Genomic DNA, 27,249 nt, shown 5'->3' on the forward strand with positions numbered 1-27,249 from the left:
GCAGTGATCATGGAACCCAAGAAAGTCCTGGTTGTGCATTTATGTGTTATGTTTGTAGCCCATCCTTCTTTCAAGGCACTCAGGGTAACATCTAAGAGATGGTGTTAACCGTTCATGGAAGTGTGGTGCTTTCAGACTCCCAAATAAGTTGTTTGCACTGAATTTTCAGGGATTCACTGGTATCCCTCAGCCCTCTATGTGACAGCCCACACCATTCACTATTCCCCAACTTTTGAAGGCTTTTAACATAAGAATAGCCCGGTAGAACAGGCCAACAAACCAACTAGCCCAGCAGCCTCTTCTCACAGTGGCCAACCAGATTTCTGTAGGAAACCCATGAGCGCAAGAGCACTCTCCCCTCCTCTGGTTCCAGAAACTTGTATTCAGAAGCATACAGTTTTCGTTTTTAAAGTCATCCAAGTTAGTGGCCATCATTGGCTCCTGTGGTCGTAAATTCTATAGTTTAAGTACTTTCTTTTGTCTTCCTTTCTGACTCCTCCAGTATTCAACTTCTTTGGATGTCAATGAGTTCTAGCATCATGAGGGAGAAAAACTTTTCGTCATCCACTTTCTCCATGCCATGTTCATATTTTTGATACATAGCAAAAAGCAGGAGGATCATGAACTTTTCTTGCTATATTCTTTCTACTCTTGGGACCAAATGATTGAGATTTCTCGGCATTCTGCCATGTGACCACTTTGGTGGGCTGCTGCAGGGAGGAAGGGGGAGGAAAGTCAACTTCATAGCCTTTTCATTTTATAAATATGTATTTATAACACTTATACCTTAAAAAGCAGTCCAAGGCACATTCACTTCAAGGCACTACTTGGTTTTCATATTGTTGACAACAGCATGTTCTCTCTCTTTCTCCTGATCAAGGAGGGATTATATAAATAAGATAAATAAAAATTCAGAAAATGTTGACCCCCTGTATTCACATTGATTTTTTGCAGGGTAAATGAATGGATGAATAAATAAGCCGTTCTTATTTACCTCCTTCTAAGATGAAAAAGTTGCATTTCAGAGAAGCCTGCACACTACCACACTGAGCTACAAAATGAGTTTATGTGCCTGGGAGGAAAGAGCTCCGTGCTGTATTTCCTACAAGTTTACACATGCTAAAATATCTACAATGAGAAACCATATGTTTCTACAATTTCATTCAATATTACACAGTCATATGCCTTTGTTCCCAAAGATTCAAGGTTGTGATTTGAGGGAACTAGTATGGGAGCCACTATTGGTATATTACTTCAAGATTTGTAAAATGTTTTCATCTAGAAGTTTTAGGTTATCCATCTGTTTTGCATGAACATCCAAACTCCCCCTCTTCTCTCTATATAAAGATTTGCTGCCTAGAAAGAAACAAAATACAGAGGCACGATTATAGGACTTTCCTGCCAAAATAAATATCCTCACTGATTTTTCAGCTTTAACCTATATCTTAGGAAACATTGACAGTGAGGGCAGCAGAAGGGGGGTGGGACATTTTCCTTTGTATGAATAGGATGAGGATATTACGATTTAGGGGCCACTTTGTGATGTTTTTGGCCAAAGTTGGCCAAAAGGCTTGTCCCCCTGGGATTACTCTGTTTGGAAATTCAGAAAGGTTTGGGGAAGGGGGAAACTGAGCCTGCATCACACAACCCAGTTCCTGAAACATCCTGCTCTTTATGTTTTCAAATATGTTTGGGGAATTGAAGGGCACAGCTAGGACCCTTCTAAATGAATTATTTGGTTAATAGAGATATTTTCAGGGGGCAGAGGAGGGGTGGGAAACTTTCCTTCTGTCCACATCTTAGGATCCAAGCAAGGTATGTGAAATACAGAATGCTGAACATATTCTACGTACAGTCATACCTCAGTTTAAGTATGCCTCGGTTTGAGTTTTTTCAGTTTAAGTACATGTACTCCACGGACCATCTGGAATGGATTAATCCACTTTCTATTACTTTCAATGGGAAAGTTCGCTTCGGGTTAAGTACGTTTCAGGTTAAGTACAGACTTCCGGAACCAATTGTGTTTGTAAACCGAGGTACCACTGTATTATTATTATTATTATTATTATTATTATTATTATTATTATTTATTAAGCCTTCATGGTCACAGAGAAAAACGTTTTGGAAACATACAGGAAGTTGTGCTATCTGTATACAGCTATTCACTAGTAAGAACATTTTAGCAGATGAATTGTAGTTCATAATTTATCAAATTAAAATAAAATTGCACATTTAAAGAAACCTCTCTATAGGTGTGTTTTGGGGAACTGTGATACAACTTGGCATATTAATAAATGAAAACTTCCACTTAATACTAAGAAGAGCCTGTTCATTGCTTACATTTTAATTCCTTGTCACTAGAGGCAAAATGGCTTTGAAAAGTCAGCAGTCTTGGCCCCACTAATAAAAATGCATACACTGACTAAAATTTGCAGCTATATTAAACAAGCAAGGCTTTAATTGATGAATCTAATGATTAAATCGATGAAAGCTTGCAAACCTTTTAGAAATCAATGGGTGATTTGTGCCAGACTTTTGGTGATCACAAAAACTCCTACACAAAGTTATTTCTGGACCTTGCATAACTTCCCCTCTATAAATCCTACTGCTAGCTCTCATGCTGCTACTGGATTTTCTGAAGATATGCTTGTCTTCCTTTCCCCATTGCCCAAATGTTCAGATTCCTGCCAGAAATCTAAGACTTGCAACCTAAATATTCAAATTGTGCCATTTTGAGCATGTTATTTGAGTTTTCCAAAACAAAACCAGAAATGCCTGTGATACAAAAAGGGTGTCCAATCAAGAATATTGGAGATGTTCAAGAGTGCAGCAAAAGCCTTTTAAAACAAAGAACATTCCCCAAAGCAGGTGGCATTTGTCAGAATAAAGATAATCAAAGACAGCCTGGCTAAATTTCCAACAGGATCAGTTTCAACGGTTATTGTAACACATCTGGCAGAAGAAGCTGCCCATGAGCCAGATGTTACAGCATCTACTTGGCTTTGGGATGCATTAGTTGGCATCTCATGCAAAGAAGGGGGATGGGAGGAATGAGAAAAAAAATGCTAGGCAAATAAACCTCCATGCATCTGGATTTAGCTATAGAGCTGTATATACCGCAGTCTTGGGAAGTAGAAGACTCTTTTATTCTACACTAGTTGGATGGGAGCTGCTTAGTTAAAATGAGGAAAGGACATGAACTGCATATGAAAGAGAATCCCAACCAGTGCTTTTTTGGGGGGTGTACTTAGGGGTACATAGTACTGGCACCATTTTTTCTAGAAGAAAAGCACTGATCCCAGCTGAAGCTCATGTGTGATTTTGGCCAGGCTGTGCTTTAAAAGAATTGAAAAACAAAGAAGGTCCAATTGTATCTTCAATAGAATTCACAAATTACTATGTACATATTATATCAATTGCACAATCATAAAACAAAATGCATGCAGTGTGACTCATTAAATCCATGAGCGCAGACAAAGGACATGCATTTGCTGAGAGCTATAAATGATCTGCAAGTCAGTTCTTAATTGGAAATTTGTTCATCATTTGCAAGAAATAGTCACAGATATTTCAGGCAATTGGAAAGGGCACAGTTGTTTAAAATTGTGAAAGCTAATGGTTTGATTCTGCTTTACTGTGTTTGCAAATAAGCTATTACAGTAGCACACTAATTACCGAGTAGTGCCTACCACAACATTGAAGTGTTTAAAGAAACAATGAGCTAGGATTTGTGAACAAACTAGTGAAAATTAGTCTAGTCTACATATGCAGCTGAATAATGAAGTGGTAAATTGGGGCTGCATCGCTCCAGATTGTTGAAGGGAATGCCTTTTTAATAAGAGCAACTCCTTGCAAGCAAAAGCACATAAAAAGGTAAAGGTAAAGGGACCCCTGACCATTAGGTCCAGTCGTGACCGACTCTAGGGTTGCGCTCTCATCTCGCATTATTGGCCGAGGGAGCCGGCGTATAGCTTCCAGGTCATGTGGCCAGCATGACAAAGCCGCTTCTGGCAAACCAGAGCAGCACATGGAAACGCTGTTTACCTTCCCGCTGTAGCAGTTCCTATTTATCTACTTGCATTTTGACGTGCTTTCGAACTGCTAGGTTGGCAGGAGCTGGGACCAAGCAACGGGAGCTCACCCCGTCACAGGGATTCGAACCGCCGACCTTCTGATCAGCAAGCCCTAGGCTCAGTGGTTTAACTACAGCGCCACCTGGGTCCCTTCGATCACATTTTTGAAAGCTACCATGTATGCAAATAAATTTCCCACCACCACAACAGAAAACTAACAGAGCAGAAAGAGATATGAGCAATAACCTTTTCTGCCTGGGGTGTGCTAGATTGTGTTGTTGTTAAGAACATAAGAAGAGCTTGCTGGATCAGGCCAATGGCCTATTTGGTCCAGCATCCTGTTCTCACAGTGGCTGACCAAATGCATGTGGGAAACAGGATTTGAGCACAAGAGCCCTCTCCCCTCCTGCGGTTTCCAGTAACTGTGGAGACAGAGCACAGCTCTCATGGCTAGTAGACATCAATAGCCCTCTCCTCCGTGAATTGGTCCAATCCTCTTTTAAAGCCATCCAGGTGGTGCCACCACTGCCTCCTATGCAAATGAGTTTCATAGTATAACAGGGCTCTGCGTGAAGAAGTGCTTTCTTTTATCTGTCTTGAATCTTCCAACATTCAGCTTCGTTGGAAATCCACGAATTGCTGTTTCTACTTCTAGGGACTTGCTAAGCTGGAAATAATTGGCATCCTCCAATTGATGGCAAGCCATGAATCCGAGACATGTCGTAGATGGGGGAGCTTCCTGTGCATAGTGTTTACTACAGACCTTTGAACACAAGTAGGAGCAAAGGGAGCAGAAGTTGCTAGGAAATTGATGGAGGGTCAGATCCAGAATCCTGGGACCCTACAGCTTCTTTTCCCTCGAAATAAAATTGGCGGTGGTGAACATGCTTTAATGAAAAAGTTTAATTCCCAGTTCAGGTCTCTGCATCAATATATACATGTGAACGCTGCTCCTCTGGTGAAAGGAATTTTACAAAGACAACCGAACACTCATCAGCTAGTATTTACATAATTAATAAAACACATTATCGTAATGAAACTTGTTAGAAATATTAATGAAGGCCCTGGCTATCAGGTTGCCATAGTAACACAATGCATTATATGTTGCTAAGTGAGTTTTGTTATATCAGGCTGCATGTGCTGTGCAATTTAAAAACAACAACACCCTGTATAGATTAATTGAAATTCTTTTAACTCAGAAGCTAAATTCCATATATTAACTGGCATTATTTATTTATTTTTACTCCGTTAATCATTGGTTCAGGGAATAAGCTGTAGAATGTGATAGCTTTTGTGGCCTACAACATGGTAAAATGCAGCAATGGCATTCAAGGACAGTTGAGTTATGCTCGTTACCTTTTGAATCTGCACAGCAATGCAATTGATCTTGATACCTGCAAGGTTTGTTTTTCAAAAATTGTAGGGAATTGTTTTTTCCCAAACGCAATATACCCAACAGGAAGCTGCACTAGATAGGCATTTGGACTATTCTGGTAGGGCTCTTATGTTCTTAATGTGCTCTTGAAGTTATGCTAAGATTGCCTCCCTTTCAGTGCCTGAATTATAGGGCACTGCAAGGGAGGAAGCCTGGACTTTTACCTTTCAGGAGGTTTTAGAAGGCTAAATGGGCCTGTCTGGGGTTGGGTTTGTGAATCTCATTAGAAACATGGGGGAGGGAAAACAGGTTGCTTTTGCACAAACATCATAATAGACCATGTCAGTTGTTCCTTACAGCATAATCCTAACCATGTCTGCTCTCGATTAAGTCCTGTTGAATTTAATGGGGCTTACTCTCAGGTAAATGGGGTTATGATTGCAACCTTAGTTCTCAGTGTTTCTTTGCACACTCCCAGACTGAGATTTTTTAGAGGATAACCATTTCAGTCTGTTTTCTGTAACAAGTGTGGCATTGCACACCCATGAATTGCAGATGTTTGGAGTAACCCCGTGCTCCTCAGCATTGCATATATGTCGACTATCCAGCTCAATATGTTTTTTGGTCTACAGCCCTGCTCTTAACTGATGTCCCAGTCTTGTCTTGCTTTCTTCTCTACGTCCCACATTGACCTTGATGCTTTAGCTATAGCTAGCTGCTTGTTTTTGGTCACTTAAACTGATGTTCCATTAGCAGTAAGCTGTCATCAGAGCACCCACCCTCGCTGACAGTTACATAATAAGCCATATTAAAAACAAAAAGTGTTACCTAGCACAGACTTTTGTTAAAAACAGACTAAGTAAGAAGCCAAGTGGGCAACAGATTAATCTGAGGAACGTCTCCTTTGGGAGAATCAGCAGCTCCCCCAGTCATTGGCTCTGACAGACTAGTAGCTGTTTGTAACACTGAACATTCCAGAGTGATATCTTTTGACTTCAGATTCAAACAAGCAGAAAAGAGACAGCCCCTTTTCCATTTCTCTTTGCTATGGTTATTTTTCTTCGCGGTGCAAAGAGGCTGGAGCAACTCTTGTTTTTAAGATCACAGTTTTCTGTTTCTTTTCTACAGAATCCTTTCTTTTTAAGAGAAGATGAAGTTAAAAGAAAAATGTAACATCCGTTCTGCTTTGGTTTTGAAGAAATTAGACAGGAAGGTGGAATGCATGCAAGAAAGCCTAAAATGCATGTGCCGATTCCTGCAATTAATGATGCCACTATCAAACCTACGAAATCTTAAGGGCAGAGCATACGTTACAGTTGCCATGGAGTTGCTATTGGAAATGTCTCCTATGGTAAACAACCCTTACCTGCTGGCCTGTAACTTTTGCAAGTACTCAGCATGCGATTTACACTCACCACTTTTCTATATACACACAGCCTCAGTGGCCACTGGGGTCACATAACAGGGACACAGAAATTCACAGCATAATGTGGGCAGATTGCTCTTTTGCCAGGTTGTTAGGGTTTTGTTTTGTTTTTGTAAACATGGAAAGTATGCATTCCAGAAATGAAGGGGGGGGGGAGTGAGCTCTCATAAACTAAAAAAAGAAAAAGAACAGGAGAAACTAGTATTCCTCAGTTGAGCCTCTGAAGAAGACAACAGTGTCTGCAGATTAAGACAATCTGTTTTATTGAGCATGGGAGGTGTGGCTTTTTGTCAGTGATGTCCTCGGCACTAGCCAATGCACTCCTATGACACTACTTCAATTACATATCGGGAAGAGTGAGCAGGTAATCAAATATGCCAGTGGTAAATGTAATTATCGAAGTGATGGAAAATGAATTCCGCTATAGCAGATGCACTATCTAGGTGAAAGGGTTTAATCCGAGCGTGCAAACCCCTATTTGTGTGTGAGAAGGGTGGGGGTGATGTGGAAGGGGCAGGGCTGGCACACATGTACTTTTTCACCCTGTTTGTGCCCTCATGCAGTCTTCTTAAGGCATGCATGAATTTCCTTGCTGTTAACTCCTGCACTTGAGAAACAATTCTGATGGAGGTCATTCATAGTAACCTGCCCCAAGGAGAAGGAGCAAGAAACAGTGGACCAGATCCAAATGCATTGACACTTGTTTACATGTGACTTGTTACACCAGGTTGTAAACATCAGAACTTAGTTAGGCTTCCTAACCCTCCACTCCACACTCCCCCCCCTTTTCTGTTTTCTTTTTACTACTAACCCCTGCCTAGTAATGTAGGTCAAAATAATGTGAGGAAATCAAGTCCCGTCATGTGTTGCAATAAATCTGTGTTCTGTTTTATTTCTTTTTAAAATTTTATTTTACAGTTTAGTGTTGCTTTTAGTTTGAATTACATGAATCTTTTCAGTGCTTAGGGCTTCTAAATGTCTTAATTTGGTTCTGCTTGGATGTCCATTTGATTTACGTCTTTTCTTGTTCCTGAACTAGCAACTGATACACATGGGGAAATGTACTAATGAACAACTTATCATGCAAAACTCTAGTCAGATTGGAACCAGAAAGTACTAATTTCAGAGTAATATTTTTTTCTTTTTAAGCTCATGTTTTGAGAAATGCCTTTAAACATACCTTATGAGCCAGTTTTTATAAGAAATGCCTAAGTTTGCATTTTCCTTCTTCCTCCTCCCCGTTTTTCCTTTTGTGCCATGTCTTTTAAATGGTAAGCCTCTGGCTTTTTAAAATAATAATAATAATAATAATAATAATAATAATAATAATAATAATAATCTGTAAGTCACCTTGGGAGCCCTTTTGGGAGAAGAATGGGATTTTTAAAAAATTAAATAAAGAAATATTGACATTTAAAATGCATGTTAATTTCCCAGGAAAGATCCTTGTATTAGAAACGCCACAAATATATGCTCTTGCTTGCAGATCTTCAATGATAATTTTGCACTATTTCATCCCAAGTATTTTTAATTAAATATAGATTAGACATTTCAAATCAGCCCAGAGATACATGAAATCAATTGAGATGTTCACTATTTTTGACGAAGTAATCAATGAGCAAGAGTCAAGAACCATAGGCGAGGACTACTAAAATTGTTTCCAGTATGTGCCTGTTTTGCTAACCAGATACAGATACAAATATGGATTTCCAGGGATATGGAAGTCTTGAATTACTCCATAAGAAGGAAATGACTCACAGTTCTTGGACTCTGTCACTGTATTGTCAATTAGCTAGTGCCCAATTTCCATTAACTTACATGAAACTTGCAAAAGACTTGTTTCTCATGGTTGTGCTGAAAAACTCGTTAGCATAAAGGATGTGTGTGTCTTAGGCTGTGTTTACTCTGCATCCAGTTTACTCTGCATCCAGTGCTCCCTCCGCTAGTCTGGGAAGCTATGCACGCACAATGTAACATAGAATACATACCTATCCTGTATCTATCCATACAAAATACCAATCTGATGAGTTCCCCTCCAAACCAACTTCAATCCAAATTGAGAAAAGAAATGACCTGTGTTTTAAGCTTATAAGGTGTATGCAGCCGTATTATAGTTCACTGGCCGCTTCCTCCTCTCACCCTTCAATAGAAGATCAGTGCCGATTCCACGAGCAGTAGGGACAGCATACAAACAACAAATGCGCACAGATGGCTGTAGACTTCATTACTTTGACTTTTATTACTTTTAACTGGATGGCTAACCACAAGGAAATGCAGACTCTGAGCTGAGAAAGGACCACCCCTCCCCCCCCAGGTATAGTAAACCCGGTTTGCTATATCAGATCAAACTTGGCTTCGTAGACATTTTCCTTTGCTACCATTTATCTTGTGGCTTAATAAGGTATCTCAACATTCTCTTGGAAGAAAATGTGTCTCTAATCTTGACTGAATAATCATGTTTTGCAGGAGATGCACGACTGAGAGGTCAGACAGGGGTTCTCTCTGAGCGACGTGGTTCCTACCCATTCATAGACTTCCGCCTTCTCAACAGTAAGTGGATCACTTATTGGAAAGTGGATTCATGGGCAGAGGATTTTTAAAAAATGCATTATTTAACTTGCTATACCACAAAGAGTCTAATAATTATTATTGAAGTCATAAATTAAATTTCACATTCATAAATTTACTGTATATTCCTGCGTATAAGACTACTTTTTAACCCAGGAAACTCTTCTCAAAAGTCAGGGGTCATCTTATACCAGTGATGGTGAACCTATGACATGCGTGTCAGACATGATACACAGAGCCCTCACTACTGGCACGCGCCCCATCGGCCCCATTTGCGCTGTTGTTGTCCCCCCCCCCATTTGTTCTCCCGCTCCTCCTACAGCTTGTCTCCACTAGAGCTTGTCTCCGCTAGCTCCTTGTTGTTGTTGTTCCTGGTAGCCAAAGATTGGTTTTTTAACCCGTTCTATGCTGGGTTTTTGGCGTTTTGGCAGACTATATCGGTGCTGCATGTTAGTTCCAGCGAAGGTATTATTCGTCATTTATTTCTGTTCTCTTTCCTCCCCAAAAACCACAGCAGCTTTGGGGCATCCCCCCCAAAAGCAAAGCAACTTTTGCACCCCCCCAAAAAACCTCCAAAACTTTGGTCAGCAGCTCCCCCAAAAAAGCTCAACAACTCTGGGCACTTTGTGATAAATAAGGGGTTTTTGGTTTGGTTTGGTTAAATAATTAGTTTTTGGGTTATTAAATATAGTTATATATTACCATAGCTGCCAAGTTCTCCCTTTTTAAAAGGGAAATTCCCTTATGCTGAATAGGCTTCCTCGCGAGAAAAGGGAAAACTTGGCAGCTATGATATATTACAATTATACAATTTTGTTATTTAAACTATAAATATCGTGAAATTATTGGTTTTTTTCTCGAAGTGACACACCACCCGAGTTATGCTCGGTTTTTTGGTGAATTTTGACACATCAAGCTCAAAAGGTTGCCCATCCCTGTCTTATTCGCTGGGTCATATTTCTTATACGGCGAGTATATCCCAAACTCTATATTTTAACTGGAAAAGTTGGGGATCGTCTTATACGTCCAGTCGTCTTATACGCCGGTATATATCGTATTTTTAGCTGCAGCATCAGGTGAAAACTGCTTAATCAGTTCTGGATGTTCCCAGAGGATGGAATTCATGGACAGATAAGAGAAGCAGCCAATACACACTACCATGTACCGGAGGCAAATATGGAAATCTACTTACCCACATTTCCTTTTGTCCCACAGCTCCCCCCCCCCCCGGGGAAACTGCTCTCTAGCACTCAATCAGAGCAAATGGCAATCAGGTTTTCTGTCGGTTGCCATTTGTTCCAGCTTAGAGATAAAGAGTGGGTTTTCCCTGAAAAAAGAGTGGGGCAAGGGGGAAACTTCTTGGACCCATGCTTTCTAGGCATAGGACAAGCAGATGTGGTGGATGAGCCCTTAGAAACTATCCTGGAGAAAGTTGGGACTTTCCCCTCCGTCTTCCTTATGTGTCAAATAGGAAGCCAGACATACAAGCAAAGGGCTGTTATGTGATGAAGAATCCTGTACCTGCATAACGTGCGGGATCAGGTGTGCTATTTCCACTAGGGATTTCAGGTGGGGTTTGTTTTCTTTGAGGCCTGGGAGTTTTCTAGAATGTGTAATCCTGAATTTTGCAACTCATGAAGATTTATGGTTTTAGCTCAATGTTCCCTTCACTTGGTGGAATTTTTGCTCGTGGTATGGGCCACAATCAAGCCACAGTTAAGCACTCTAAAATCCTATTGAACAGAAATTAAAATGCTTTCCTTCATCTGAACTGTGCCTTTAACCTGCATTTATTAATGAAACTGTAGCACATTTCAGTGTACAAACCATGTCGCAGTTCTGTAAACCCCTCAATTCTCTCAAAGTGAGAGTTCTGGTGTGAGTGTGTAATTAAACAAGGCCATCTGTAGAAGAACAGTTAACCTGTATAGTATGAAGGGTAAAATTCACATTTTTATTGCGCTTCTGTTACCAGATGTTTATTGCATCCTTTCCCCCCTTTTTACTGGAGCTTAGTCTAGCATGGATTTCCAAACAGATTCTCCTGGTAAGGCAGCAATAATTTAATCCTCCGATTGACTAAGTTGCTCAGTGAGTCACTGAACCAAATCCTTTCAGTGACTCATGTGTGGTGATTAAAATTAGCTTTCATTATCATAGGATGCAATCTGTCAATGACTGGTAAAGCACATATTTCTTGATTGCCTTAATTAAGAACAAGAGGGAATTCCATGTGGCACAGTGGCAGGGGGATGAGTGAATCCCAGAGAACCGGGGAGTGCTTCCCCTTGTTTGTTTGTTTGTTTGTTTGTTTGTTTGCTTGCTTGCTTGCTTATACCACCCTTCTTCCATAGATCTCAAGGCGGTTCACAACATACAAATGCAAGATAAAAACACAAAATACATAATAAAAGCAAGAACTAAAAACCACACAAACCAATAACCTGTTATGTTCCTAATGGGGAATTTGTTATTAAGCACCTAAAACTGCAGCCCAAGAAAGGGACTATGGACCATATTAATATAAAGGTAAAGGGACCCCTGACCATTAGGTCCAGTCGTGACCAACTCTGGGGTTGCGCGCTCATCTCGCATTATTGGCCGAGGGAGCCGGCGTATAGCTTCCAGGTCATGTGGCCAGCATGACAAAGGCGCTTCTGGCAAACCAGAGCAGCACACGGAAACGCTGTTTACCTTCCCGCTGTAGCGGTTCCTATTTATCTACTTGCATTTTGACGTGCTTTCGAACTGCTAGGTTGGCAGGAGCTGGGACCAAGCAACGGGAGCTCACCCCGTCACAGGGATTCGAACCGTGGACCTTCTGATCAGCAAGCCCTAGGCTCAGTGGTTTAACCACAGCGTATGAGACCTACATCTCTTATTGTTCATTAGGACAAATTACACAAGATTCCCCAGTGAAAGTCACTTTCATATCTAAAAATATTAACACTAGGATGCAGATTTCCTTTGACCAACAACTAAACAAGTACAGTTAGTATTCTTGGGTTATATTTTCATTCTCAGAACTTTCTTCCTTCATAGAAGTTAGCTTGGGGCTTCGGGGAGGTACCACTTGGAGATTTTGCTTAAAGCACCAAAATGTCTTTAGTTAACCCTGGCTCAAGTATAGCAAACTGTATACTTTGAACTTGACTTGTGGCTCATCAGTCAAACATGCCACTTTAGAGCTCTCCCTCTTCCCCCACCCCCAAATTTGGCAGAACAGACTACAGTAAGTCTGTAACCTCCATGCATTTAACTTCTGTGCATTCAGCTTTATGCACTTAGTAATATTTTTTTTATAAAAAAAAGGGGGGAAAGAAAGGGGGCAGACATCTAGGGGGAAAATATTTTAGACATCCCACCTGCCATTGAACCCAGTGCTTTGACTGCTGTATATGCAGTTTTGGCTTTAGGTGTGATCACCAGAACCCCCATGTAAGTTGATACTGTATTCCAAACCAATATCGAAGTGCTCAAATGTAGTGCCTGGTGCACTCAGATACCAGTTTCTTGAAATCCCTGTCAGGCACTAATGCACAGCTGGAGAGGGGAAAGTGCCCTGGGGAAAGGCAGACATCTTTTCTCCAAGACATCCCCATGCTCGCCATAGAAAGGTCATCCTGTGTCAGACTGGTGCCTACCAAGGTGGACTTAGTAAAGAATCAAACAGGCTGAAGGGCACTGCATGTGTGACTTACAGGTTTTGAAAGCACAGAAATTGATACTAGTATCAGACCCATCTAGAGGTGCCTTGAGATTTCTCCAGCTCACCCACTCATGAACACCATAAAAAGAATATCCACAAAAACTCCAGGATACCTTTTAGATTTCTTGTGTTCTGTGTGTTTGTGTGTTCAAATCAAATACTAGTAAAATGGCATTTTATTTTCAAACCCAATAACACGAATCATTTCATTTGCTTAAGTTAGGCTGCAAGGCTGTGTATGCACCATCCATTTGAAGCACATTGCTTTCCTCACACCCAAATAGAATCCTGGATACTGTAGTATACAATTCCAAGATTCCTTAACAACTTACACTTCTCAGGATTCTTTGGGAAATGAAATGTGCTTTAAAAGTATGGTGTAAAAGCAGTAAGTCTCATAAAATTTAATCAGGCTTACTTCTGATTAGACGTATATTAAAGTATTTGATGATACTTTTAGCTAGAAGATGCACAAGTAAAGCTGGAATACCATGAAACAGGACATAGTTATGGAATCCTCATGTAGGATTTTTAAAGGACTTCTGTTATGGTGAAAATATCTATGTTTTTCAAATTCTCAGCAGCATTTTAATTAGTTGAAACCATTACTGAAAGTAGGTTAGACTCTTCCCTTCCCTTCCTTTTTTTGAGAAAACCAAATCAACTTGGTCAGATATTTTCACTCACTAAAATAACGTCCCAGTGTTAACTTGCAATCACAATAAAGGATTGTTTTTCTAATTCCATAAAAATCTTTTATATTACTTGGACAATATTTGTACAAGAATCTGACTAGTTACCTGATCCTTTTTCATATATGTCACACACACACACACACACACACACATAGCGGTGAGTTGCTTAATTTGTTACCTGACCTTCTGTTCTAAGGAAAGGGTGTTCTGATGATAACATTGAGATTTTCCAGCTGACACAAGGAAGAGAGAGAACAAAGTAGATGAACTATTAAGATGATAAATGAAAAACAGGGTTTTCTGTTATTGCAGGTTATGTTCATTTTCCTTAAGGAGGAACGGGGGAAAGAATGGCTATTTCCTTTCACTTACTCTGCAATCATCCATAATTTTACACTTTGAAATGTATCTTACTATAAAACTACAGATAAGATTTAGGAAGCTAGGTTAAGACACTCAATCTGAAAATTCCTTAGATGGTTGATTGTCAAATTTATTACTGTGACACAATGCAGTTCTATCATACAATTGCATTTACAGAACAATTTGCTAGCCCTCTAGAATCAGTGGAACTAAACCTAAGTTTGCAGTACTTTACCTTAATCTGTTTGCAGATTCAGCAGTTAATGTGCTTTCAGGTATCAACCAATTTGGCCAGTACAATGTTGCTAATTTTGATGGTTTCTCTACTGAATTTAGTAGGTTTTCTGTTCATTCAGTGGAATAAATTCCTGTCCAGTGGTCGACTAGAAACACAGTGGCTTCTCTAATAGTGGTCATTGGGTATTTGTCTAATTTTCAGTGGAATTTCTGAACTGGGTTGGAAGCTTGGAACATACTTCTTGTTCAGAGAGGAAGCTCATAAGCAGAGGCAACTGCTGACCAATAAGCAGATGTCAGGCTGTATGCCTGCTTCCATTAACTCCACACCCAGCATGCTCCCACCAATGGACTGTGAACACAGAACATTAGCCACAATCCATATCTATCCTGTAGATTATTGGGAAATACTGCACTTTGATGCATTTCCCCCTATACCAGCTTCAGTATGATTTGAAACTGTTAAGTCATATGATGAAGACACAAACACACCCTCCTCCACTTGTAATAACAGAGAGTGGGTTGTTGAAGAGAGAGGTTTGGAAGAGATTGTTTTCTCTCTTGTAACAGAGAAGGAAGCAGGAGAAAGAAAAGAAAGAGGGGGGAGGCTGCTGGGAGCCTAGTAACGTCACCTACACTGGCAACTTGAGCTCAGGGCAGGTTAACCATTTCATGCACTCAAGTGTGAGTCAGTAAATGAATATTACAACATGGGTGACTTTGAAATACGTCAAACCATACTAATAAACATGAAAGTGGTTTGAAACACAGCCAGGGTAGAGATAACCTCATTATATTTTAAGTCAGTAATATGTACACAGCCGCTGTGTACATATTACAATTGATTGCAGATTCTTTGAGAACTGGTCTCTCAGACTATCTGGGTCAGCCGCTTCACTCCTGGCAGTCTGAGAGAGGAGTGGGAGGCCAAACAAGGGGACAATAAGAGAAGATGTGTCTTTTTGAAGTCAGACCCAGTAAATGGAGTGTAGCTTATGATGAACACTGAAACATAACCAAGTTTGTCTTGGTTTGTTTGGGTGCCTCCATGTACGAGGCCCAAGATAATTGCCCCAACCTGAACATCGCCTATGTAAGGTAAGTTGGGAAACATAAACATATAATGAATTGTACATTATCATGGAGCATCTTGTACCAGATACCATCTGGTCATGTGTGTTTAGTCAGTGCCACCCTTACATTATTTAAATATAACATGCGTTTTAAAGGATATTTTTCACACTTCTGTTATGACTGCAGATGTTTCATTCTGTTTGAAATTTGGCTTTGTTTCTATCTTCCAATGCTCCCCTCAGCATGCTTTACTCAACATTCCCTAGAACATTGTTCTATCAAATATTCATGCTGGTTGCAAGTCCAAGCTGTTCTGAATCACATTGCTTTTTTGTTTTTCGCTGAAAAACCCACTTAAATAATTCACTTTATCCTTATATTTGTTTTTCCAAACAAAATAAAAAAATCCTTCCAGTAGCACCTTAGAGACCAACTAAGTTTGTCATTGGCATGAGCTTTTGTGTGCATGCACACTTCTTCAGATACCAGTAGAACATGTTAAACACTTCTTCAGATACCAGTAGAACATGTTTTTCCAGTAGAACATGTTAAAGCATCCATGCTTTGATGCTCCATATCTTTGACAGATTATAATTTGTTTTATTGTTGCCCTTGGGAGAGCAGAATATAGTGGCAGAAACATATCTGTTTGGAAGAGAAAGCCCCACGGTCCTAGTACTTTTGCATTTTAAACATAGTCAGAATCTGGCCTTCATTGAGTTCCTGCTTATTTGTTTAGTGAAGATCTTTGTACCTGTCATTTCCCCACAGATACCATTTACTCAGGGGAAATTGGAACAAAGAAGAAAGTAAAGAGATTGTTGAGCTTCCAGAGATACTTCCATGCATCCAGGCTACTGCGTGGAATCGTACCGCAGGCTTCGCTGTATTTGCTGGATGAAGGCTACCTTGGGCAAGCAAGGGTAAGAGGCTTCTCCAACAAACTCCCTACTAAAGACTTACTGTTCTAAATGTAACAAAGAGATTGGTGAAGATTCGCTTGAATTCAACATGAAGGAATGTCATATATATGAAACCGGATCCTGAGATAATTTAACATAAGGAAGTTCATGGAAAGAATGTTTCTCACCCCCTGAAATGCCTCTCCAGTGGGTCAGACACCTCTCCTGAACAATGTGTAGTCGGATTTGGGGACTGCTGAGGGAGGGGAAATGACCCAAGTGTGCTGTAGCACACGGATAGACAACATAGTGTGATCAATATGTTGCTGGTCTACAATTCTTATCAGCCTCAACCAGCATGGTCAATAGTTATGAATGTTGCAAGTTGTAGAACTCAAAGGTGTGTGACTCTGGAGGGCACCATGTTGGCTACCCTTATTCTAGTATATCTTTAACCATCCTCATGGTCCCTTCTGACTCTGTGATTCTGTGAAAAGAAGCCATACCTTCAAGCAGAGCTGGCTCTGCCATTAGGCACATGGATGCCCCACTGCCTCCGCAGAAGCACCACTGATTTCAGCTGTAATCGTACAAGATTTGCGAGTGTGCAAGATCTTGCTTGTTTTGGGTGAGATCTCGCCCCAAATTGCAGAAGCAGAAGGGCATGCGAAGGAGTGCCAGTGGCGCAACAGGTATGGGAACGGCAGGGCAGGGGCGGCACTGCCTATTTTGCCTCAAGGGGCAAAATGGGATGTGCTACCCCTGCCTTCAGTTTCAAAAACAGCACTGGACCAGGTATCACAGTGTAAATTAACACAGCAGAGAACAGGCATTTCAGCAAACAAACTTTACAAAAGGGTTAAAAGTAGGTTTCAGCAAAGCATACTTTCAGCTAGAAGCAGCAATGCAGCAATGGATACTGGTTGCTGGAAACCACAGGAAGGAGAGGGTTCTTGTGCTCGAATCCTGCTTGTGGATTTTAATGCAGGCCACAGTGGTTGGACACTGTGAGAACAGGATTCTGGACTAGATGGGCCATTGGCCTGATCCAGCAGGCTCTTCTTACATTCTTATATCAGGAAGTTTCAAGAAGTTGCGGTTTTGCAAATGTGTCCCTGTTTTTGTCTGAAATGTTGGGCAAACCTTCAATTTCTCTTTCTAAACCACTTAGAGACGGTACTAGCGTTAAGCAGTATGTAAAATATATATGAAATAAATACATTTCTGAAGTCTGTGAAGCTGAAAGTGGAAAGCAGAAGCTGTGGTTCTTTAAGATGCTGGTTCTTTTTAGAGAAATATATTTAGAGCTATGCTAAGAACCTATTTCAAGGATATATAATCTACTTGGATGGAATGGGATAAAAAGAAAGCAAGTTCAGCATAGCTAATTTTCTAGTTTCTATGGGTGCTCCTAGAGAACCTGTTTATTGAGCATTCGTCTTGATTTGTTTGCAGGTAGATTAGATGGTCTTGCTGATTTTCTAAATCAGGCACCCCCAAACTGCGGCCCTCCAGATGTTTTGGCCTACAACTCCCTAGCTAACAGGACCAGTGGTCAGGGATTATGGGAATTGTAGTCCAAAACATCTGGAGGGCCGAAGTTTGGGGATGGCTGTTCTAAATTGTTAATTACACTACGGCCGGGATGTGGAACTATGGCCATCCAGATATTGTCAGACTCCAGCTCCCATCAAGGATGAAGGGTCAAGGATGAAGGGAGCAATAGTCCAGAAATGAATAGAGGGCCATAGGTTTCCCCATCCCCATTTTCTGAGTCCCCCCCCCCAATAATTTGAGTTCCGATAATGAGCTTTCCATATAAAAACCTAGTTTTGTTTACAGTTCCCAACTGACAAATACTAAGCTATACTTAGGTGTCTTAGACTGCAATCTTATGCACAATAAGCCAAGAGTAAATCTCATTTTGGGCTTGCTTCTGAGACTTTTGGATTAGACATGTATAGGATTGCAGTGTTCAGTATGCAGGTTCATCTCTAAAACTGGCTACATTTGAACTATTACTTAATTAAAACAAAGGTACTTACACTTTCAAATTTCATAAATGTACCAAAGAGTACAATTTTATGTACTAAGTTATTTCTAATATATTATTTTTTCTTAAATTAGTACAATTATTTCAGGTTTATTATTAATTATTAAATCTAATTATTTATTGTTATCCTTGTTGTTGCTATTAAATATATCACCCGCCCTTCACCCAGGACAGGTTACAACAAATTAAAATTCAAAATGCAGTGAAAACAGATTACAATCACAGGAGCAGGGTGGGTCCTGAAAGCACATATCTCAGGTGTCAAAGGCCAGGGCAAAGATAAGAAAGTAATAATAATTTGTGAGCTCATATCCAGAATATGTGAAAGGGGATGGTTACTTCTGAACATAGAGTGCATTTCCCTTACCACTGTGCAAATTCAGCCCACTTCCACATCTCTTAAATGAGGGTGTGCAGTTTCCTAGAAACTCTGAGCCCCATAATTTATAAAGTACTGATTTTCATGTAAATCTGTCAATATTTAGTTTGTACATAGTCATTCTGCCTTTTATTTTTATATTCCCAGTATATGCTATCCAAAGTGGGAATGTGGGATTTTGACATTTTCTTGTTTGACCGCTTGACGAATGGTAAGTTGCATAAAATACCTTTCAGACAACATTATTGATTCTTAACCATTGCCTTTAGGTTTCTCCATCATCCTTAAATCTTTTATTGCTATAGTTTTTACCTACATTGAGGGGGGAAGTATTTGATCCTCTGCTAAATTTGCCTGTTTGCCCTCTGATGAAGAAATGGCCAGTCCATAATTTTAATGGTAGGTTTATTGTAACTGTGAGAGAGAATAACAACAGGAAAACCCCCAGCTCCCATGGTTGTGGGAAAAGGCTGACAATATATGTATGCTGAAGAGATGTCAAAAGGCAGTAGAGATGGGGCTATTGACACCATTATTCCTGGCATCCTTGAAGCATGGAAATACTCATTTCCCTCAATCGCCTAGATCTTGTTTTTTTAAAAAAAAAACCACACAAAACATATCCAGACCATTTTCTGCTATAACCCAGAATTTGTCTTGGAAATAATTTAAGAAAACTACGATGCAATTTTCTTGGGAATTGTTTTTCAGTGTTATTTGGTTGAAAAATATATATGCTATTATCTCCTCCTAGCTCTTGAAGCCGAGCAATTTAAATAGCAACCATTCCTTTTTTGTTTCCAGAACTTTTAGACATGTAGGATGATATTCAGTGCTAGTTCAGCGTAGACCCATTTACATTAATGGACACTACTGACTTTGGTTCATTAATTTTAATGGGTTTACTCTGAGAAGGCTGAGAAGACAACCCCTTGGAATTTTGAATGTGAATACAAGAAAGTTCAGCACACCAAAGTATTTGCACAAAATTGCTAGCTACCCTACAAGCCAGTACCGCCACCAGCAGTCTCAGTCTTTAAATGGAGATGATAGGATATGAACAGGGGATCTTGTTTGTGCAAGCCATTTAGATTACCCACCAAGCTATGCCCCCTCCAATCCTATGGCCCTTATTTTGGGGGGCGCTTCTGAAAATACCATTATGAGAGGGATTTTCTTGCCATTGGAGTAACACGAGTCTATGCGTTAACATAACTGAGAAGCAGAAGGAAGGTTTTCAGGCTTATGGAGCCTGCATTTCTGGCTCCCCAGCAAAGCCATTATGAATTATAGAAGGCTGCATTCTAGTGAAATCACCCTCAGGGCCCTTCCAACTCTACAATTTTATGATTCTAACAACTTACATATCCATGGACAACGCTAGCGGGGCAAGACAGCAACACAATTAACAAGGTTGCTAAATGTGGTTTTTTTCATCCAGTTAATGCATGTCTGTCTATTCCCTCAGGAAACAGCCTTGTAACCTTGCTGTGCCACCTCTTCAACGTACATGGGCTTATCCACCATTTTCAGTTAGACATGGTTACATTACACAGATTTTTAGGTAAGTACTTCTTCCCTCTCTCTACCAATATATTATTATTATTATTACAGTGGTACCTCTACTTACGAATAACTCTACTTACGAATGTTTCTACTTACGAATGGAGCTCCGTCCGCCATCTTGGATGCGGTTTAGATAGGATTTTTTCTACTTACGAATTTTTAGATAGGGTTGCTTCTACTTATGATTTTTTTCTCTCAATGCATTTCTATGGGATTCGACTTACAATTTTTTTCGACTTACAAATGTACGTTCAGAACGCATTAAATTCGTAAGTAGAGGTACCATTCTATTACCCCGCCCATCTGACTGAGTTTCCCCAGCCACTCTGGGCGGCTCCCAATCGAGTATTAAAAACAATACAGCATTAAATATTCAAAACTTCCCTAAACAGGGCTGCTTTCAGTCGTCTTTTAAAAATAGGATAGCTGCTTATTTCCTTGACATCTGATGGGAGGGCGTTCCACAGGGCAGGCCTGGTATAATATGTTCTTCTTTAGTGCTGGGTTAGTGTGACATTTTATCAGTCTTTGGTAAATTGAAATTGAACAGTTACATGGGAGGCTCAGCTTCAGCAGCAAACCTGTACAATTCTCATTTCTTATGATAATGGGAGTGGGAAGAGCTGTAAAGTTGGAAAGTTTACCCATTCCAGAACTGGAATAAACATATTATCTAGAGAATCTTAAAATGCTAAGTTGATTCAGAATGTCTGGTCTCTGTTTGCCTTAGTGCAGGGGTGATTTTGGAGGACAAGATTTTGAGGCCATTTCCAGATAGGTAGTAGCTGTGTTAATCTCTTGCAGCAGAAAATGCAGGTACCAACATATTAATATTCATATAGAAAAGCAATCTTAAATAATTACACAATCATAGTTTCTCCCTCTGTCCTCCACAAATACTATTTATTTTTCTTCTGAATTCATGCTTTCATGAAGGGTGATTTATAAAAGAGGCTTCCAAGCCTTTAAAAATCTGACAAACATTTTCTAGCATGCGGGTGTGTTTTTCTTCCACCAAGGGACAGTCTTGTAAGAGTGCCAAGCTACTGGGTTTTGTTTTTTAAAAAAAGAAAGAAAGAGCTTCAGTGGGTTGAATTCAAGACATAAATCCAAAGTTTCAAAATGACCAAACATATTTTAATTATATATTCAAATGATGATCATGTTTTGGGGTAAGAGTCAGTGGTAAATTCTGAAGTGCTGGCACTCTGCATGACAATCCATACACCCATAGCCATTCTGCCTAGGCAACAAAAATGAACTTTTGACCAATGTAGGCATTATGAATTCAGCGCCAAACCAGCTTTCCTCTCACTTCCACTCCTGCTTAACACTACCCCCTTCTGGTTTGCTTAACATCCAGCCTGATGAAGAATCCTCTTGGACTCAAGAGCTTGCTCACTATTTTGTGACATTTGGGTGGGACTCAACTTTTGAATGCTTCAAAATATAAGTGACACTTTAACCCTTTGCTTTCTGGCACTGTTAACCAATGGTTTATCCTCTTTTACTTCTAGTTATGGTGCAAGAAGATTACCATAGCCAGAACCCATACCACAATGCTGTTCATGCTGCTGATGTCACCCAAGCTATGCACTGCTACCTAAAGGAGCCCAAGGTAACCAAACTACTTCCCTTCTAAGAATGGTTAAGATAATTTCTCAATAGGAAATTCTGAAACCATTCTACTAATGAAATGCATTCCTCAAGATGTTTATTGGGGTTTTTTGCTTGTGGATTGACTGAGTTGAAGCAGAATATAGATTGGCAGATCTGTTGATCAGCAACGGTTTCTTAGTTTTTTAAAAAAATGACGAAGAAAATTACACAAACACACAGAAATTATGAAGCTGAAATGAAGAAAGCTCCAAGGGGAGGGGGTTTCAGTGGGTCTACACTGAGTAAAAGATAGCTGACTACCACCCAAAGTATGTTAGAGATGCATATCCTATGGTTGGAACATATGAAGGACCTATAAGGCAATCTTAAATCCAGTGTCACCAGATCAACAGAACAGCTGATGAATATATCTGTAGGTATGTACTTTGCTTATGCAGCACCTTTTCCATTTGTTTAGAGCCCTCAGTTAAGCTATTCACAGCTACATTATTCATGAATGCCCACCAGCGACAGAACAGCTGGATCCCCCCCCCCGTCATAAATCAAAGGGTGCTACATTGACGTTTGAGATTTGCTAAAATAATGCTCTTTTACAATGCACTATGTTACTCCATTAATATCTGTCATTGTGGCAGTACTGTAGTGCACGAGGTTTGGCTGGTATAACTTGTATCTGCATTATCCTTTGGCAGATTTTCAAAAGGTGTTTACATGTAACATCCACCTCCCCATTTGAACATTGTTTTGATTGCTGGCACCTCAACCGTTTGCTTCAGGCGAGGTCACTTCCAGGCATTCATCCTGATTTGTTTACACAAAGTTTGTGACGTTAGACACTGTCAGCTACCTATTGAGCATGCATTCAGATTTGTTTGTAGGGAGGTTGTAAAATGTTGCATTGAGCAAATGGTATCCCACACTTCCCAGGGCTTTTTCTTGTCACTTAAAGGTAAAGGGGCCCCTGACCATCAGGTCCAGTCGTGTCCGACTCTGGGGTTGCGGCGCTCATCTCGCTCTATAGGCCGAGGGAGCCGGCGTTTGTCCACAGACAGCTTCCGGGTCATGTGGCCAGCATGACAAAGCTGCTTCTGGCGAACCAGAGCAGCACACGGAAACGGCGTTTACCTTCCCGCCGGAGTGGTCCCTATTTATCTACTTGCACTTTGATGTGCTTTCGAACTGCTAGGTGGGCAGGAGCTGGGACTGAGCAACGGGAGCTCACCCCGTTGCAGGGATTCGAACTGCTGACCTTCTGATCAGCAAGCCCTAGACTCTGTGGTTTAACCCACAGCGCCACTTGGGTCCCATATTTCTTGTCACTTACTTGTATGCAAAAAGTCTGGTATTTATTTTTATAAGGGGGTTTCTTTGTGCTAGAATGCCACATCAGTTTAATTGCACCACTGGATTTGCAAGTGTGACTAAATCCCACTCAAATATAGCAGAAGCCTGGAAGCACCCAAAGTGTGCTGCTGCGAAAATCAATAATGTGGAGCTGCAAATGAGCTACATAGTAAACTTACTCTGCATTGTCATAAAAGTTCACTTAGCTGTGTATGGTGAGCAACAGCTCTCATATTTCATTTAACCTTGATTTTTTGCATGGTTGCAGCTTGCCAACTTCCTCACACCTCTGGACATCATGCTTGGACTACTAGCTGCAGCAGCACATGATGTAGATCATCCAGGAGTAAACCAACCATTTTTGATAAAAACCAAACACCACCTTGCCAGTTTATACCAGGTGAGAGTGTACTTATGTTTCAAAAGTTATACAAGTACAATTTTAGATTTTTATTATAGCTTAGCTGCATTTTATATTGTAGCACTACAATTGCAACTTTAGGTTTTCTATCTTAGGAAGGAGTCATGTAAACTCTGGAACCATATCTGGATACAAATCCTTCACAATTCTTCTCCCTTATACAAACAAACATTCTAGCCACCATCACAAATAACCAGACATCATTATATCCAGGGCTATCTATATGCTGCCACTTCCTTCTTTTTCAAGTTGAGTTGCAATCCAACTTTTGTGAGTAGAACATCTGAAGTTGGCAACTCGTGAAAATTAAACTGATTTGTATAATTTGTCCTGTTTTGCACAATACATTTTTGTTTTTTTTAGTCTTGGGGAGAAAAGTGGAGCTATGTAGACACTGGAAAACTTCCCCTCACACTTTCAAACTTAGGAGCTATAAACCTTTTTTTTTTTTAAAAAAAAGTTATATTCCCATTATAACATTCCGTGCTATTCTGTATTTCTATGGAATCCTACCCAAAGCCATACTTTTCACAGAGAAGACCCCAGTTCAAAATGAAGAGCTGTTTCACACAGATAAAATGCTTTACTAGTAACTAGCTACATCTTTGTTCCCTGTGTCCCCCACCCTCTCCTTATTATATGGTGGGTGAGTTACCTGTTTTGGCACTATAAATGACAATATAGTATGCCCTCTGGCATCCCACAGAACCCCTTCCTGATTTAAGTAGGCAGTAGTGACTGGGAGGTGGGGCTGGAGAGAAGCAGTTGGCCTTTTCCTAGACATTCTTAAGAAATTGGAAAGTTTCAACTCTCACTCAAAACATAAAAGTACAGTGTGCACAGAGGGGATTTCCAAACATTGCAGCCATGTCTTCAAAAAAAGAACGTGAGAAGTTGCCCACAGCAAGCAGTTGCTTTTGTATCTGAAATGTGTAACTGTGGTCAGAGAACCTTAGGATTTATTATGCTAGTACAGGTTATATTTTATACTACCTAATTCACTGGCCACTCTCACTTGTGCTCTGCTTGTTTCTGGTGAACTAAATTAGTGTGATTGAGTCTGTAACCAGCTCTCTGGGGAATCCTGGTTTTCTATTGAACTAACTGGGGATGAAGGGGGGGGAGAGAGAGAGAGAGTGTGTGAAAGATTATCTTCAGTTCTCACTACCATCTATACTTTCTCCCTGGAGATGTCAGTTGTGTAACAGGCCAGACTGTCCTTCTACACTAAGATAAAGCAACAGACAGGGCTATGAGAGCCAAGGCTATGACAGAAGGATGCTGAGATATCCTGTGACTAACTCAACTTGCTCTATCTGTTTTGACAAGCCATAGCCAAACATAAATATACCACTGTGAGGATCTGGGGCACTGCTCCAGACTCCTCTAAATGTCAGGGGTTCTGGATGGGGGGAAAAGAAAACTCTGAGGAACATTATTATCCTATGAAGTAAATGCAGATTATTCTTTGAGAACTGTACAGTCTTCACAGATAAACCAAAATGTTGCATAATATACCGTAATCACATAGACACACAGATAAACTATGTCAGGAATCTTCATAAGTATATTTTTCAAGTGTCCTCATCCTCACATGAACAACCACATCTCAGAGGGCACCCTATTTTAGGAAACCCACATCATGCTAACTTCAAAAGAAAGAATCTAGAGAGCAATAACATAGTACCATCAGAAGATGGGCACAACAAGCCAATTACAGCAAACAAGAAACCTTAACCTTGTAACAAAACAAGATTCAGACTAAATTACCTCCATTTTTTTTTTACATTGTTGGTTTAGTGCAGGCATCCCCAAACTGCAGCCCTCCAGATGTTTTAGCCTACAACTCCCGTGATCCCTAGCTAACAGGACCAGTGGTCAGGGAAGATGGGAATTGTAGTCCAAAACATCTGGAGGGCTGAAGTTTTGGGATGCCTGGTTTAGTGTGTTCACTATAGTTGTGGAGGCATATCTGAGGCATTCATTACTGTAAGGCTCCTCTAGACAACTTTTTTATTATTAATGCTCATCCTGATTTGCTTTCACAAAGCTTATGCAGGTCTGGTTTTTATTGAACATTCAGTCCAACTTGTTTGCAGGGTGGTTATATGACAATGAACATTCATCCCAATTTTATTTATTCCATACAATTTATATATAGCTTGATTTAAAAACAAAAAACCACCACCTTAAAGTAAAAAAAAAAATCCTTCCAGCATCACCTTAGTGACCAACTAAGTTTGTCATTCGTATGAGCTTTCATGTGCATGCACACTTCTTCAGATACACAGAAGGAAGATACACTGCTGGAAGGAATTTTTTTGTTTTGACTACGTCAGACCAACATGGCTACCTACCAGCACCTTAAAGTAGCTTATATCTCAAAGTATGTGAAGAGCTGTAGTAAAATACCACGTGTAAGGACAATTTCAGGTGTGTTTTGAAAGTGCCTTGTGAGTACAGTGTGTAAAAATGTAAGTCTGATGTTTGTTTCAAGCCTGTTAGAACAGTATGCTTTTAAATGTAGCATGACATGGAACAGTGCCCCCTATATCACTATCACATACATAAAGAGCAGCATCTCCTTTATTTTAAAAGTTTCAAAACATGTTTGAATTACTTTAAAAAAAAAACCCTTAGCACTCACCTGCCTAGTCAATGGTTCTTCTTACACATTTGGGCATAACAGCCTGTCAGTCATTTACTGATGCATTTTGATGTGTGCAAAAATTCTAGTTGCAAATAATGAAACAGCAGTACTGTTTATGTCATACATTAGACACCACTAACATACAGGAATAAGGTGTTTGCATGAATAATTCCAGAAGAAGATTTGTTATTTCTAGTACATTCCATCATTTATGCATGACAAAGCTGCCTTTTGTGACCGGAGATTTCCAGATGGGAACAGCATGTACCAAGTACCATAATTTGCCTCCCAAAGTACAAAGGTCTGATTTGAGCCCCTGATGCCACAAGGACAGCAGGGGAGCTTTGAACAATGATGACAAGGACCTTGGAACCACAGTTCCCACTAGGAAAAAAACGCCTCGTTATTGCGCAGACTTTGCCTCCAACTTTCATAGGCAATTACAAATGAAAACATGAGTTCTTGCTTTCTTCCTGCTTTCCTGCCTTGTCATTATAGATCACGAGCTACAGGCAGTGTTCAGCATAGCAGCACCAGAACTATCATACAAAATTTACACACGTATAAGGGAATTACATTAGTGGAGTACTCATAATGCTGTTACACTGGTAAAGCTAAGGAGGGAGCCCTGCTACCCATTTCATTCCAAGCAACTGATGTGCAACGGTTCAAGTGTGTAATTGGAGCAATGTAGTCCTGACTGGTGAATAGGCCCAGGAAATAATTCATGCAGCAACCATTGGCCTGTGCAGTTTCCCATTCAGTTGGGGATACGTGCACTGATGCCTGTTCCT

General features: G+C 40.2%; 1 protein-coding gene across 4 annotated transcripts in view; it reads left to right on the top strand.

Annotated features, from left to right (window-relative positions):
- PDE7B (phosphodiesterase 7B) overlaps positions 1-27,249 on the top strand; it is a 221,687-nt gene that overhangs the window by 179,726 nt on the left and 14,712 nt on the right. For all 4 annotated transcript variants that reach the window (XM_035108920.2, XM_060272704.1, XM_035108921.2 and 1 more), the window contains 6 exons: positions 9,341-9,424; positions 16,292-16,443; positions 19,002-19,065; positions 20,323-20,418; positions 21,938-22,038; positions 23,653-23,784. In XM_035108920.2, coding sequence (XP_034964811.1) covers positions 9,341-9,424; positions 16,292-16,443; positions 19,002-19,065; positions 20,323-20,418; positions 21,938-22,038; positions 23,653-23,784 — 629 coding nt within the window. The remainder of the gene's footprint in view (positions 1-9,340; positions 9,425-16,291; positions 16,444-19,001; positions 19,066-20,322; positions 20,419-21,937; positions 22,039-23,652; positions 23,785-27,249) is intronic.

This window comes from Zootoca vivipara, chromosome 3 (genome assembly GCF_963506605.1).
Source record: "Zootoca vivipara chromosome 3, rZooViv1.1, whole genome shotgun sequence".
In the NCBI taxonomy this organism is placed as follows: Eukaryota; Metazoa; Chordata; class Lepidosauria; order Squamata; family Lacertidae; genus Zootoca; species Zootoca vivipara.